General features: G+C 39.1%; 1 protein-coding gene across 1 annotated transcript in view; it reads left to right on the top strand.

Annotated features, from left to right (window-relative positions):
* LOC136695020 (mucin-2-like) overlaps positions 1-8,727 on the top strand; it is a 32,641-nt gene extending 23,914 nt beyond the window's left edge. The window contains exons 34-46 of the mRNA XM_066668835.1: positions 968-1,143; positions 1,379-1,448; positions 2,453-2,553; positions 3,076-3,107; positions 3,501-3,678; positions 3,956-4,060; positions 4,194-4,234; positions 4,337-4,459; positions 4,714-4,812; positions 5,617-5,745; positions 6,147-6,186; positions 6,790-6,913; positions 8,380-8,727. Of these exons, the coding sequence (XP_066524932.1) occupies positions 968-1,143; positions 1,379-1,448; positions 2,453-2,553; positions 3,076-3,107; positions 3,501-3,678; positions 3,956-4,060; positions 4,194-4,234; positions 4,337-4,459; positions 4,714-4,812; positions 5,617-5,745; positions 6,147-6,186; positions 6,790-6,913; positions 8,380-8,542 (1,381 nt within the window). The 3' untranslated portion in view covers positions 8,543-8,727. The remainder of the gene's footprint in view (positions 1-967; positions 1,144-1,378; positions 1,449-2,452; positions 2,554-3,075; positions 3,108-3,500; positions 3,679-3,955; positions 4,061-4,193; positions 4,235-4,336; positions 4,460-4,713; positions 4,813-5,616; positions 5,746-6,146; positions 6,187-6,789; positions 6,914-8,379) is intronic.
* The last annotated feature ends 6,310 nt before the right edge of the window (positions 8,728-15,037 follow it).

Genomic DNA, 15,037 nt, shown 5'->3' with positions numbered 1-15,037 from the left:
ACAGGAAAAGAGCATAAACAGAATCAGAATCTAAGCAAAGACCTAAATGCTAAAACTAAACTCATGATTAACCAAGAGACAAACACTGGACTCCAATCAAATCAGACCTAAAGACAAATACAAAGAAGAAATAAGAAACTCTGGGTATGTGTTCACAGCCCAGTGTGTGTGTGTGTGTATATGTGTTAATTGCCACAGATGGGTTAAATGCATTATACATTATACAGTGACAAATAATTGCACATTATCATTATCAAACAGAACCACAATCAATAAACTAATTCTGGAACAAAGAGTAAATCAAATTTAGGTCTAACAGAAAAGAAAACAGGAGCATAGAGAATCACAGATCCTGAATATGACAGAGACAGAAACAACGTCCTAAACCCACAAATGACCGACAAACACTACGGAAAAGCCTTATATAGTGAGGACAAAATGAGAACACCTGTGAGAGTCACATGAGGGGAAAGGGGCATGGCCAGGACAGGAATACCAGTGAGTCACATGAGAAGAAGGGGCATGGCTAGAGACAAGACAATGACAAGGGAACAAAAACAGAGCAGGAACACAAAACAGGGCAACATTGTGACACCTGTATAAGATTATTTTATATTTATGTACCTAATTTACAAAATCTTTCATAATATTTCAGTTTTTGTATTGATTGAAGTCACAAATAAATTATGTATGATTCATAGTTATAAGTGCAGAAAAAAAAAACTATAAATTCAGATAAATTCTGTTTGTATGAATTATTACGTTTTATGCATAAGCTGTATAAATCCATCAGTAGTGAAGTGACATCAATGTATATTTGTCACAGTTTACTTTTCAGTGTCTAATAATGTAAATATTTAATGTCACTTGAATAATGTGGGCTGATTTGAAATCATTATGTAAAGGATGTATGTTTATGTGGATTATGTGAGAGCAGTTTAATATTAATTTCGTCCTTCTTTTACAGCGTGTTTAAAGAGTGCCATCCATTTATCTCCCCTGACAACTACTTCAAGGGCTGCCAGTTTGATAGCTGTCACATGACCAACCCTGTTGTGGTGTGCACCAGTCTGCAGACCTATGCTTCAGCCTGTTCTCAGCTTGGCATCTGCATACACTGGAGAAACTACAGTAGTTTGTGCAGTACGTAACTGATTACATGCAACATACAGTTTAAATAACTTTAAATTCAGCTTTTAAATTCTGGAGGAACAATCTGGATGTTACCTTATTCAAAGTAGTTGACATAAATAAATATCCTTTGGCTTGAAGCAAGTATATTTAAATATTAGTGTCAACCGACACCATTTATTGACATTCAGATTAGCTTCTTGCTATTGTTCAAAAAGTTATGGTAGTGTATGTTTTTGTTTTTCAGTTGTTGAGTGTCAAGGAGACAAAGTTTACAAACCCTGTGGACCAGCTGAACCTCCTTCCTGTGAGGACAGGTGTGCTATGTCTATTTATCCTTCTCAGGACTGCCTATAGTGAAGATGATACATGTATCACTAATCTGTGGGTAAATAGTCACGTTTGAGAACCCCTGGTAAAATTACATGTTTTTGACATCCGCTGCAAAGAATTACTGTGCATTTTAATGCCTAATTACCATTTATTTTAGTTTAACACATAGGGATTTTATGTACTATATAATATAATTTATCATACATTTCACTTTGTTAAGCTTATCAAATAAATATGAAATGTGCACAAAACATTGCATAAAAAATGTAAAATGTAAACATTGCAGTAAAAATGCAGGTATTTAGCCCCTCACAAAATCTTCTTACACCCCCCACCCATTAGTTTTTCTTGTTTATTTCTTTATTATTCAGCTGTGAGATGTCTCCATATTCATGATGTAATTAATTTTTAATGCACATCAATCTGCGGGAGGCGCAGCTGCCCCATAACGTCTATGAAACCTGAAACTGAATGTTTGTTGAATATTTATTGATCTGATAAGTGGCTCTATGCTTCTTTACTAAAATTATCAACCAGACAGTATCACTCTGTATGTGAGGGACAAAGTGTCTGTGTGAGTATAATTTAAACACACAAAAAGAAAAGATGTTATTTTAATGTCTGTTACAAAACGTAGGGCGGCACGGTGGCAGGTAGTGTTGCAGTCACACAGCTCCAGGGACCTGGAGGACGTGGGTTTGATTCCCGCTCCGGGTGACTGTCTGTGAGGAGTTGGTGTGTTCTCCCCGTGTCCGCGTGGGTTTCCTCCTGGTGCTCCGGTTTCCTCCCACAGTCCAAAAATACACGTTGGTAGGTGGAATAGCGACTCAAAAGTGCCCATGGGTGTGAGTGAATGTGTGTGTGTTGCCCTGTGAAGGACTGGCGCCCCCTCCAGGGTGTATTCCTGCCTTGTGCCCAATGATTCCAGGTCGGCTCTGGACCCACCAACACTTAAAGGTTAAATGTCTTTTATGTTTTTTCCTGTAAGGCCTGATGAACAGACGCTGAATGTGACAACTGAGGGTTGCTTCTGTCCTGATGGCCAACTACTCTTCAACAAGGAATCCGGACTGTGTGTGGACAAGTGTGGTAAGTGAATCGTCAGTAACCTGATCTAATGGGATGCATATTTTTCTCGCTCAGTTTTTTTGAAACTGAAATGACATGCTCATATTCAGCAATATCAGTAATATAATGACTGTTAATCTGTTCAAAGGCTCATAAAAATGTGGTCAATTTGTGGTAAATTAATGGAATAATTTGACACTACAACCAATCAATGAGCAATCAATGATTATTTTTAGACAATGAGTATTACGTAAGCTGCAGTAAATATGTCTTGTCTCTGCTAGTAAATTCGGATGTTCTGAAAATGTTTACATGATTTGTTTTTCTTTTTCAGTCTAGGAAACATTAATTAGGAAGATTGCATGTTTGCCATGTCTCTGAATAACTGTCTGTCAATAAACTTTAGCATCTCATAGGTCATTTCATACTTCCCAGTGGAATGCCATAACCCAGCCAAGAACAAGAATGTAATCTTAGTTTAACAAGCAGACTTGTAAGCATAGCATTGTAATAATTGCTTCGATGTTTGCTTTGCGGCTGCAGGATGCCTGGATCCCTCAGGCCAACCACGAGAGGTAAGATGACTTCCTAAATGAGCTTGTAACTCAACATGTTAAGGGTTGTAAAACTTAATGACTATGTAGTTGTGGTTGTAGTTTACACAACTTTATTGTTCATATATCAGACCACACGTTATCACCAATCATTGGTATAGAACTATTGTAACGAGCTGTGTACCTGTGAAGAAGGGCCTAATAGTCTTTAGAATCTATATAAACATACAGATATAAATAGTACAGTATAAAACGTAATGGGTGCTTAAGCAAAACAGTATATAAGGACGACAAAGAGTCATTTTAAAAATCCTTGATCAAATCTTTACTGTTGCACAGTGGCTTTAATGCTACTAACTGCAATATCTGGCAACCTATTAATGCAATAATATAATTTCCTGTTTTCAATGTCAGCTTGGCGAGGAGTTCCAGTATGGCTGCCAGGATTGTATTTGTGATGCATCAACTGTATCTGTAATCTGTAAACCTAAACAGTGCTCCAATAACAACCAAGTAACCTGCACTGAACCTGGCTTCATTGTGGTTAATGAAACAGATCCCACAGATGAATGCTGCACTATACTCACCTGCCGTAAGAATGCATTATTCTTATTCTGTTATTTTTCAAAAGGTTTGAGAATATTTGTGATTGTAAATGTGATTTTAACAAATGTTAACTACCCAACGTTCCATGTTTATCCCTGAATATCCTGCTATGAGATGAATATCCTGCTATGAGATGAATTAGTCAAATGTTTGCTCTATATTATAATCTCTGTAAATATGTTTATAACTTCATTTATGTCCTATTCATAATAATCCACAAAATGTATTGTCTTCCATTTCTTGGTCTCTACTGTGGGATCTAGGCTGTGACAGCAACTTCTGTCCCAGTATAGATGGGACATGTAACATTGGCTATGCTCCTGTACTGAAAGTGCCTGATGGGAAATGCTGCCCTGAACTCTCATGTGGTATTTATATCCATGACATATAATAATATTACTTAGACTTCCCATCAAACTGTCATATTAACATTGATGTATTGTGTTTTTTTCTGAGTTGGTTTGTATATATTATATAATTTTATTTGTTTTGTTCTCACAGAGCCAAAGAAAGTTTGTGTGCACAGAAACATGGAGTATGAGGTACATATGAAGGATAAGTAATTTTTTTTATTTAAAACAAATACTGCATCATTTTTGCTGATGTCCTGTTTAATAAATACATATTGAAACTCTTGCTGTCAGCCTGGTACCTCAGTCCCTGTGGTGGATTGTCAGGATTGTCAGTGCACATGGGACATTGATCCAAAAACACAACTGCACCAGATCCAATGTTTAATTGTTACTTGCGATGAGGACTGTGAGTCTGTAAGTATTGCTTACGTTTCTCTGTGTTCTACTTGCACTCCATTTAAGTCAATGAAACTGATTATATAAAAAAGAAAGCAATATTGTTAGGCCTGAATAAGCAACACATTGAAATGTATATCTGATGAAACACCAATATTATTTGTTTGACAGTTTTCATCCTCTCTCTATCTCCTCCCCCTTCTAAACCCCCATCCCACCCCACCCCACACTCCTCTCACTCTGCCTCACACACACACACTTTTCGTTCACAGGGATATGATTATGTGGAGCCTGTTGGTGATGAATGCTGTGGAAAGTGTGTGCAGACCAAGTGTCTGCTAAACCTGAATGGTACAAAACATGTATTACAGGTGAGTGAAAATGGTTAGCCTAGGACGTTAAGTCACACAGCTTCAGGGACCTAGAGGTTGTGGGTTCAAGTCCCGCTCCAGGTGACTGTCTGTGAGGAGTTTGGTGTGTTCAGATAATGAATGAATAAATGATTATTATTGAATATATTGAAAGAAATTAAATATGGCTTGATTGGCTCCCAAGTTATGCAGATGTGTAGTGATCAAAACATTGGTCCTGTCACCAGGAGATTATTGGTCTCTCCTCATTACATGCACATTCAATGCAACCATATCTTGACATCGTCCTCCAAGTGTGTTGAGATGTCTAGTTTGTTGTGTTAGCAGTTAAGTAACAGAAGTAGTATTGGGCTTCACATATTTCAGAGAAAACTGTTCTGCCTACACCCTCCCAGGTTAGTTGTATTGTGTGATTGGGGAGTAATAACGGGTGGATTAACAATCAATAAATTGGGGATAAAATTTGGTAATCGTAAAAAATATAAATAAATAAAATCTAGCCTGTGCAGAATTTATGGCACATTCTATAATTATGCACTAGATTTTGCCCTGGCATATTTAGGTTTGTTTCCTGTAAATGACATGTTAAATTACTTTAATCTTTTAAATGTAATTTGAAGAACAGTGTCCAAACATTTGCATGCAAATATATCAGAGTGAGGACCAATGTTACATTTGCACATCAGGAGAAGGCAGAGTAAGAGAGTATTGATTTTTTAAAAGTCTTTGTAAACTGTAAGAGGATTTAAGTAGAATATGTAGGGTGTGCATGATTTTAACTGTACTTTTCTATATATCTTATAGAGTGGAGAAGAGTGGTCTCCCAAGGATGAGGGCTGCGACAGATTTACCTGTGCATACATTAATGGAGAATACATTACTACCAACTACAAGATCCATTGTCCTCCATTCAGCATCGACAACTGCCAGCCTGTAAATATTATACACATATCCATACACATACACACACTCAATATTATATAGCAAGTAAATATCTAATAGAAAAATCATACTAGTTTTTATTAATAACACGGGCATGCATAGATTCTAGGAAATGTCTGTCTAATATTTACTTAAACAAGAAATTTAATCCTAAGTTTTAAATGGCCTGGATCATATTCCAAATTACACTTTTGTAATCACAGAATTTTAAAAAATCTTCTTACAAAAATATCTGTCACATTATTATCACCTTAATACTAGGACCATTTTACATAAAGTCAAATTTTACTCTGGGGTAAATAGTTGTGTTGTTAATAAATAACATAAAAATAACGAGTTGCTGAAATATAGCTGCACTGAAGTGATATTCTGGTGTGATCTCTGATCTATAGGGTACAATGCAGATTGCTGCTGATGGCTGCTGCCAAGTTTGTGAGTATAACAATCATAATACACTATACTAGTATATACAAACCCCATTTCTAAATAAAAAATGTGGGACACTTCTAAAAATGCAATGAAAACTACAATTTGTAGTTGGATAATTGACTTAAACCTTTATTTAACAGATAAAAGGACAAAGATTTTCAAAAGATCTTTTTGAAGATTAACTTAATTTAGAAATTGATGCCTAAAACATACTCAAAACAAACAAACTAAAAACTGATAAGAGGCATAACATCACCTTTTCATTTAATTATAAGTTTTTAATCGTAGGAGGCTGGAATGTGGACTCACAGAACACATTTTCACTGTCTTTCTGTAAATTTTGGATGAATTTATCCCCAGAGAACCTATTGGCATTTCTGTGCAGAATTAATAAATGGCATCATCTTTGCATAGTACAGTTTCAGGTTTTATTTCTTGATATTAAGTTACAATGATTTTCCAAAGTTCTCCAGAGCCCATGTGGCTGTGTTCATCACAGTAGTATGATAGCTTCACCAGCAATACTGTTTGCTTGTTCGATGTTTTCTTTTTTACTTTAAAAATCTGAGCCTCAGTCATAAAGCATTCTATCTATGTATGTTTCAGGTGTGGAGAAGGAGAAAGGATGTAAAATAGAAACCATTTCTGACTACATAATTCACAATGAATGTCAGTCAGAGAACATAGTCGATCTGACACATTGTGAAGGAGACTGCACCAGCTACAGCAAGTAAGTGTACAGTTGGATTAGTTGTGGGTTCATTTCCCACTCCGGGTGACTGTGAGGAGTTGGTGTGTTCTCCCCGTGTCCGCGTGGGTTTCCTCCCACAGTCCAAAAACACACACTGGTAGGCGGATTGGCGACTCAAAAAAAGTGTCCGTAGGTGTGAGTGTCTGTGTTGCCCTGTGAAGGCGCCCCCTCCAGGGTGTATTCCCACCTTGCGCCCAATGATTCCAGGACCCACCGCGACCCTGAACTGGATAAGCGGTTACAGATAATGAATGAATGAATGAATGTGTCTGTGTTCTCTGGCCTTCTCTGACTGACAGGGGGGAGGGGAGAGGGAGAGGTGACAGTCTGTGTGTGAGGAGAAGAGGGAGGGGCTGAGGGGGGATTCTGCAAAACAGAAAGAAGTCTGCAGGCATAGATGAGATGTAGCAGACATATACTTGATCAAGAACTAGTCGTTGGATCAAAACCCAATATAGGCATATGTGGTATCATGAGACTCGTAAGAACCTGAGCTGTAATAATTATCAAAAAATGTGGAACTTTCATTACTGTGCCTCTGCTTAAATAGAGATGTGCAGCTTGCCTTTGAAACATTGCATAAGAAACAGCTGTATGTATCTTTACACTTATATAGCGCCTTTCCAGACACCCAAGGACGCTTTACAATCCACACTGCTCAGAACACTCAATCCACACACTGGTGAGAAGCAGCAGCCAAACACGCACAGTGTACTCTCAACCAGGAACGACCGTCCACCTGGAGGACTGCATCGGGCACTAGGGTTTAACCCAGGATAGAGCACCAATCCATATCTGGGCTCACACACATAGATATTCATTCACATACACACTTATTCACTCACACTCCCGGACAGTTATTAGAGAAGCCAATTCACCTACCCTCCATGTTTTTGGACTGTGGGAGGAAACCGGAGCCCCCGGAGGAAACCCACACAGACACAGGGAGAACATGGAAACTCCACCCAGATGGGACTTGAACCCAAGATCCCAGCGCTGGGAGGTGAACGTGCTAACCACTAAGCCACCATGCCGCCGACTTTTGTGAGCTGACTTTGTGAGCTGTAACTCACAAATTCATTAGTCATATGTTATGAAAATGCACAAGCTCCTTTCCCATGGTCTTCAGAATATACCTATCTCATCTTGCTGGTATTGCATCTCTATGGGGCAGTGTAATCAAACAATAATCTATATATATAAAATACCAGTAGTTTAATGATAAGACAAATTTCCAGGGAGGAGTTTGAAAAGCTCCATTTCAGCAAAGAATTTCTCCACTGGAGAAACCGTTTTTAATGTTCTAGGTATCAGTGAGCTTATAACAGTTAGAAGCTGAGAATATAAAGATTAACTATTACTAGTTGTCAACACACACACACACATCAGACGTTCAGAACATTAGTGTATTGTTCCTTTCATTCATCCATCTATCTTTGTTTTAGGTACTCTGAGCTGAGCTCTTCGTCCTGTAGCTGCTGTCAGGCTGCCCGCACCAGTAACCGAACAGTGAATCTGAAATGTCTGAATGGAGATACGGTGCCACACATCTACATCCACGTGGAAGAATGCAGCTGTAGCCAGACTAAGTGCCATGCAAGCAACTAAGACAAATGCAAACACAATGCATGTACGGCTATGAAATTTCACTCACAGTCTACTGTTCATCACAGAAACAACCCTAACTCTAAACATAACCCCTGATTATAATTTTCCCGCTTTAAAGTTCTGTCTTCATATGTTCAGCTGCTTTGTTTTATGTTTTTTTTTGTAATGTATGGTTTGAAGAAGCAGGATGCTTGGCTTATTATTCCTTTTTTCTTATAATTAAAGCTCTTTAAATAAAATGCAGCATGAAAATTTGTGTCATTCATTTATTTACATCAGCTTCTTTGTGGTATATATGGAGAGCTGTTGTTTCCAAAATATACTGAATTTATCTTGCCTCTGAATTTAATTTGATAATGTTACCAATTCTAATTTAATAGGCCTACTTCACATCATGTAATAATGGGGGTGTGTAGGAGTGGTCAAGGAGTAAGGGATGGAGGTCTATGCAGGAGATTTTATTAACAACAAAATGTAACTAGACAAAGGGAAGCTAAACAAAAGGGCAAAACGCAGAGGCTAAGGAGCTTGCGATGAGGTCAGTGATTTGGCCCCATCACCAAGACTGGAATATACATTAAGGAATGTATGCTGGTATTATCACTTACCTTGTGTTTCAGGTCCTGTTCCTGGGGGAATGGCGGCGAATTTCCTGTCTCTCTTTGTGCTAGACTTAAAAATGTTCATAAACATCCAGGATTTTGGTTTTCTAGAGCTTACAAAGAATTCCGAGAAGCATTTCATTCACAAACTAGTCTTGCCTTCCCCTACTCCGTTTGGTTCGCTTGAGTGAGAAGGGGGCATGATGAAGTAGCCTAAAATCTTCTGACGTCTGCACGTCAGTAGTCCTTGTTTACATCAGGCAAAGCTCGTGCACTTACCCTCATCTCGAGCAGCTATGCCAAAATGTAAATGTAAGTTCTTGGATGAAATATAAAAAATAAATTCCCATGTTTTGTGTAGCAATTTAAGGTGCAAAGGACCCCCGCCCCCCCCGAGACGTGTCCTCTTTTACACCATCTCAGATCTGGTCACCCTATATTTTGGGCATGTAGTGTAGAGGAGTAAATATTTCTAGACTTCTTGACCTGAGCAACTCTAACCGTGTTCGTCCAACTGCAGACCAATCACAGTCATTGTGATCTGCGTAGACGCAACAAGTTAAATTTCTGAAAAGGTGCACATCAGGCACAGACACAGAAGCATAAATTGGGCATAATACTGTTTGACCGTTTCGGCTGTGTTCATCAGTGTCAGACTAATTTATGACATTCTATTAAAAGACTGGGAAACCAAGATTGACACTAGAGTCTTTTCACCTACAATGTGTTCAACATGAGTCTTGGTACAAAAATTATAATAAGACATTAAAGTCATAATATGTCATGGTACTTTTACATATGATACTTAAGTACATGTGAAGGTAAATACTTTTGTACTTTTACTCAAGTGGAGATCTACAACAAGAACTTCTACTTTTATTGTATTCATATTTCACTTTGAGTGTCTGTATTTTACTCAAGTACATGGTTTGTGTAATTTGTCCACTACTGGTAAAAATGCAGAAAGATATTAAGCCCCTAATGTGTGTTCTCCCTATGTGGGTTCCTCCCACATGTTCCTGCTCTGGCTCTAGCTTGTCTGCTCCCACCTCCAAGTGTAGAGTCCAGTTATGGGAGGTACCCAATTATCGACTGGGAACTGGATGTTTACCCTTGAGTGAGATCAGAACAAGAAGAGAAAGAGGAGCCACCATTAGCACCCCCCCACAAATTATGCAGGCACAAGTAAAGCAACAAAGAGGTTCACGGCACAAGATCCAAAAGTTGAGAGCACTAAAGCAAACAACTGAGGGTCTGCTGTTCCTGATTCTCATCTCAACACACGAAGGTACAAGGCCCAAACAGAGAACTTGCATGAAACTCCAATCACATTGTCTGGAGAAAGTAGCTGAATTTGAATCTTCACCTCCCATGGGGAGGAATTAGTTGAAGCAATGGGACAACTCAGACTGCCTATGCTGCAGGTGCCCATGGGCAAAACCATGGGCCAAGTCTTCAGGCTCTGGACTTTTGCCAAAATAAAAAAAGCAGTGACATCTCTCCCAGATGTAAATGATTTGGGGTGTTTTTGCAAGCACCACAAGCAGTTTTGTGAGATGTTCCATTCAAGTACACATGAACTCAGAAGAGTGCTGACATCGCATATGGGATGAGATGCAAGAAGGTCATATATCCATTTTGTCATGATGCAAGCTGAATTACAGACTACAAACAGTACCCTAAGGAAACTGCCAGTTCCTGTTGACCACATTCCTAGAAGTGACCTGAAAACTTGGAGGTGGAGGACCTTAAATGGAAAACTGGGAGAATGAGGACATATCAGCATGGGAAAATCATCTGAAATATAATTTTATCTGAGGCCAACATCCAGATTTACATGCCTTTGTGTAAACACATTGTGTGGATTATGATGCCGGCCACCTAAATGAATTAAAAAATTCAGGTAAATACAGAACTTAAACACCATAAAACAAAAAGGAATGAGAAAAAAGACTGCAAGTTATCAGTAGCACAGCTAGCCCTGTGGAATTAAACAGCAGGACATAAGGGTTCTGGAAGTGCTGGTCATGAACAAAGAACAGCAGGATGAAATTCATGTTGTTTTTCATATGGACAACATGAACTCTTTGCAAAAGACTACTGATGCCAGTTTGGAAACCAATTCTGAGGTCCTGTTGTCTCGATGTGGGTGTCCGGGAGGTCAAGGAGTGAGGAACGGGGATGGAGGTAAGTGCAGAAGACTTAGACACAACTGAATACTAGACACAAGGGTTGAACACTAGACACAAGGGTTAAACATTAAAGGTTAGGGGCTAAACACTGAGCAAGGTTACTTAACACTGAGCAAGATTACTAAACATAGAACAAGGTTACTGACCATAGAACAAGGTTACTAAACATAGAACAAAGAAACAAAACACACTGGACAGACAAAGGAGCTAAACACTGACCACAGAAGCTAAACTCTAAACACAGAATACAGAGCAGAACAAACAGAAACCTAAGTACCAAGGACAAAAACTGGCAGCAGACAATGACCCACAACTAGGGAACACAGACATATAAAAGGACATCACAGACAAGAAACACCTGGGAATTAATCAAGAAACTTGACACTAGAAATACGACTGAAGAGTAATCACATTACAGGGGTAAAAATCACAAGACAAAGAACCAAAACAAGCAGCCATGTGCTAAAGGAGCTCATGGTAGACAAGGAAACTCAAAACACAGAAACTGAGCAGGAAGTGTGACAGAAAAGGAAACTCAAAACACAGAAATAGAGCAGGAAATGTGACACCTTTGGTAGAGGAGGCAGACTCAGAAAAGGAGAATGTAGCAGCAGGACCCAAGGGGAGCAAAACATCTGGACAGGATCGTGAAACAAAGTGGCTTGGTCAGACATGCTAGGCTTTCTCTCTCTCTCTGCTCATGGTAGAGAAACAGCAAAGAGCCCTCCAAACATTCATGAGATGAAAAGAGAGATAAGAAGAGATGAAGATATTGCTTTATTCCTGCTCCATAGGTGGGTAATAATGACTTATGTTAGCCATTTCAGATTATTTAGGTAGGGACCCGCTATAAATCTGGGAGACTTCTAACTGCATAAAATAAAACTGAATGCTACAACTTCAGTTACAAACAAGTTTCTGTGGTACTACAAACAGTGAATAAAAACTTACAGACAAGTTGCCTCTGTCATCCTCTTTATCTCACAGGAGTAAATGTTTGATCCCTATGTTCAAAGGTTGTGTGAGATTGTACATTCTGTTCACCATTTGTCTTTAACCAAGTTTCCTGAGGATGAGTGTAAGGACCTGGGTCCCTGGATGCATAAGAGATTGGTCAGATCATGAAGGAGGCATAAAAGTAAGACTGAAAAAATATCAGTATTCACTTTAACATGATGTGTTCTCCCCGTTGTAGTGTAGTAAGGTACACCACAAATACATACATATAATTTTATAATTTGTTTTATAGCCTTGACTTTATTCAAACTCCTCCAACCTCTGATATTTGACTTAATGAAATTAATTAAGATTTATAATTGGTTTAAGCAATTAAAACATTAATAATTAGTTTGAGAATGAATAATAATCATGCTAAATGAGTTCTTCAGGATTTTCAGAAATTCTAATGAACAAATTGCAAACACTGTGATTTCAAATAATGAGAGTTTTATTAATAAAGAGAAGTATTTAATTAACATAGCACAACCTTGTAATCTCACGGTGTCCGGCAGGGGGAACTGATTCAAGCTTAAAGGTGAGCTAGGCACTACTGTCTTGTGATTAAATTGTTGCTAACTAAGGTTAATAAATGGTAAATTATAAAGAGGGTTTATTTAGACATCAGCTCCTGGAAAAGGTGTTAAATACGCTAGCTTACTCGTTCGCCGTTTCACCGAGCCGTCGCGTCCTGCTGTTTAATCTCCGTGTCTCGGGGTGTTCTCGTCGTTCCCACGTGGTGAGAAACAGGCCCGCTTATGGAGGATCTCTTTACAGTCGATTTGAAGACTCTCGATTCCGAGCTGAGCTGCGTCGATCGAGATTTCCCTTCTTCGGTTTTTCACAGGCGTGGCTGGTTTTCCACCGTAGTGGAGAGGCTTTTTCAGAGTATTAGCTAGTCTCGTTGTTCAGCTTTCCAGGATTGATGTCTTCAGGAATCAGCTTATAACGTTAATATATCTGTTATCGATTACTCAAACGGTTGATACCTTATTTTGGCCACAAATAAGTTTCACCCGCTTTGATCACTCGTGAGATCACACTTCGATAGGTAATAAACATAAACAAGATTAAAAGAAAAGAAAGATATTCAAATTACTCGACGTATTAGTAAAACTTCATCCTCTTAGCTAATTTCGAGACGTCTCTCGTAAGCTTTTCTGAAGTCTGAGAGGTTTTTCTTTGTTTGTTGTCGGCGTGGAGACGAGAGCGTTTCTTTGTTATTTCAAAGTTTCTCGGATCTCCTCGTGGTTGTTGTCGTCGGCATCCTCTCTTTTTCAGTGGTCCGTTACTTCTGTAGAGTTCTCGCAACTCTTCAAAACTTCGAACTGAACTGTGAGCAGTCGAGCTGCTATTTTCAAGGCTGGCGCGGTCACGCCCTAATGGGAGGCGTCCTCTTTCTGATTGGACGCGAGTTCAGTCTCACGTAACTCTCGCTAGGGGGAGAGAGTCGAAGGGAGTTTGAATCATTGATTCTCACATAAAGAATATGAATTTCTCATATCAAAATTCTTATACCCGCTATCAGCATATAACAATGAGTACATTGGACTATTAACATCAGACAGTTACATAAGGTTTCATCTTTACGTCCCATTTATGATGCTATGCTGGGAAAGTATATTAGTTCGTTTAATCCTATTCAGAGGTAGGATTTCTCTTCATGATAGAAAACAGTCCACAATATACACATTTCATTAGAAGGTAGGCATTCATCTGAGGGTACAGAAAGTGACATCAATACATAGGTTTAATACACAAATAATCAGAGTTTGATTATTTTCCGCTATTGTTTTCCAGCGATTCCGAGCGAGGCGTAGTTTCGCCAGTGTCCATTTGGTGTCGCTGTTGATCCGTGCTTCGGCTGGTGATTCACGGGAGTTCACTCGAGGTCACTTTGGTTTGAACATCTGTTGATCCCCGTGAAAGATAAGGGACATTGAGGCGCCACTTTGTCATAGGCGGCCGTAAAAGCTCTCTTCTTTGTTTGAGGTTCCTGTCTCTTTAAAAGCATCATAAAAGTTAGTTATCGCGACAGTTCCTGTTAGTTAAAAGAGAGACGGGGTTGTTGGGGCCATGTGTTGAAAGTGTCCTTTGATGTTTTCAGCTTATGTGTGTGCGTGTGTGTGGGGCTTTGACCCCCGCGGGCACAGACAGTCCTCTGGAATGTGACTTGGTCGCAGAGGAAAGGTCCTATTCAGACTGGAAAAGTTTTAATCCAAAACTTTTCATTTCTTCATTTCGATCTGGTATTCATATTTGGTCCATACTCCACTACATTCCCCCCTTTCTTTTCAGTTTTATGGTTCGTCAGGGATCATGGAGCTGAAAAGAACTTTTGCTGTGGAGGAAGGTGAGGTCAGCAAGCATATTCAAACACATTTCCAGAGCTGATGTATTCCTATTAGTGTATGGGTGTATATGGAATGTGTATGTTTGCGTGCTGAAGGGATCCTAATTATTTAGGGGCAGGTCTTGTTCAAACGCAACCTCGAGAGCTGATTCTTCGACATGGCCTTCGGCTTCATATCTAAAACTTGGGGGTTCACCTCTCTGGGCTCTCTTATGTCTAACGAATTTGACCATTTTATTAGACCAAGTTTCTAATCTGCTCTGGAGGGCTCGAGTGCGTTTGAAATAGAACCAAGCTATACCAAAGGTCAAAAGATATCCTAATCCTACCAGGGTAACTAGTAAGGTGTCCG

This window comes from Hoplias malabaricus, chromosome 4 (genome assembly GCF_029633855.1).
Source record: "Hoplias malabaricus isolate fHopMal1 chromosome 4, fHopMal1.hap1, whole genome shotgun sequence".
In the NCBI taxonomy this organism is placed as follows: domain Eukaryota; kingdom Metazoa; phylum Chordata; class Actinopteri; order Characiformes; family Erythrinidae; genus Hoplias; species Hoplias malabaricus.
The sequence above is the reverse complement of the archived record's forward strand: the minus strand, read 5'-3'. Positions and strand labels throughout refer to the sequence as shown.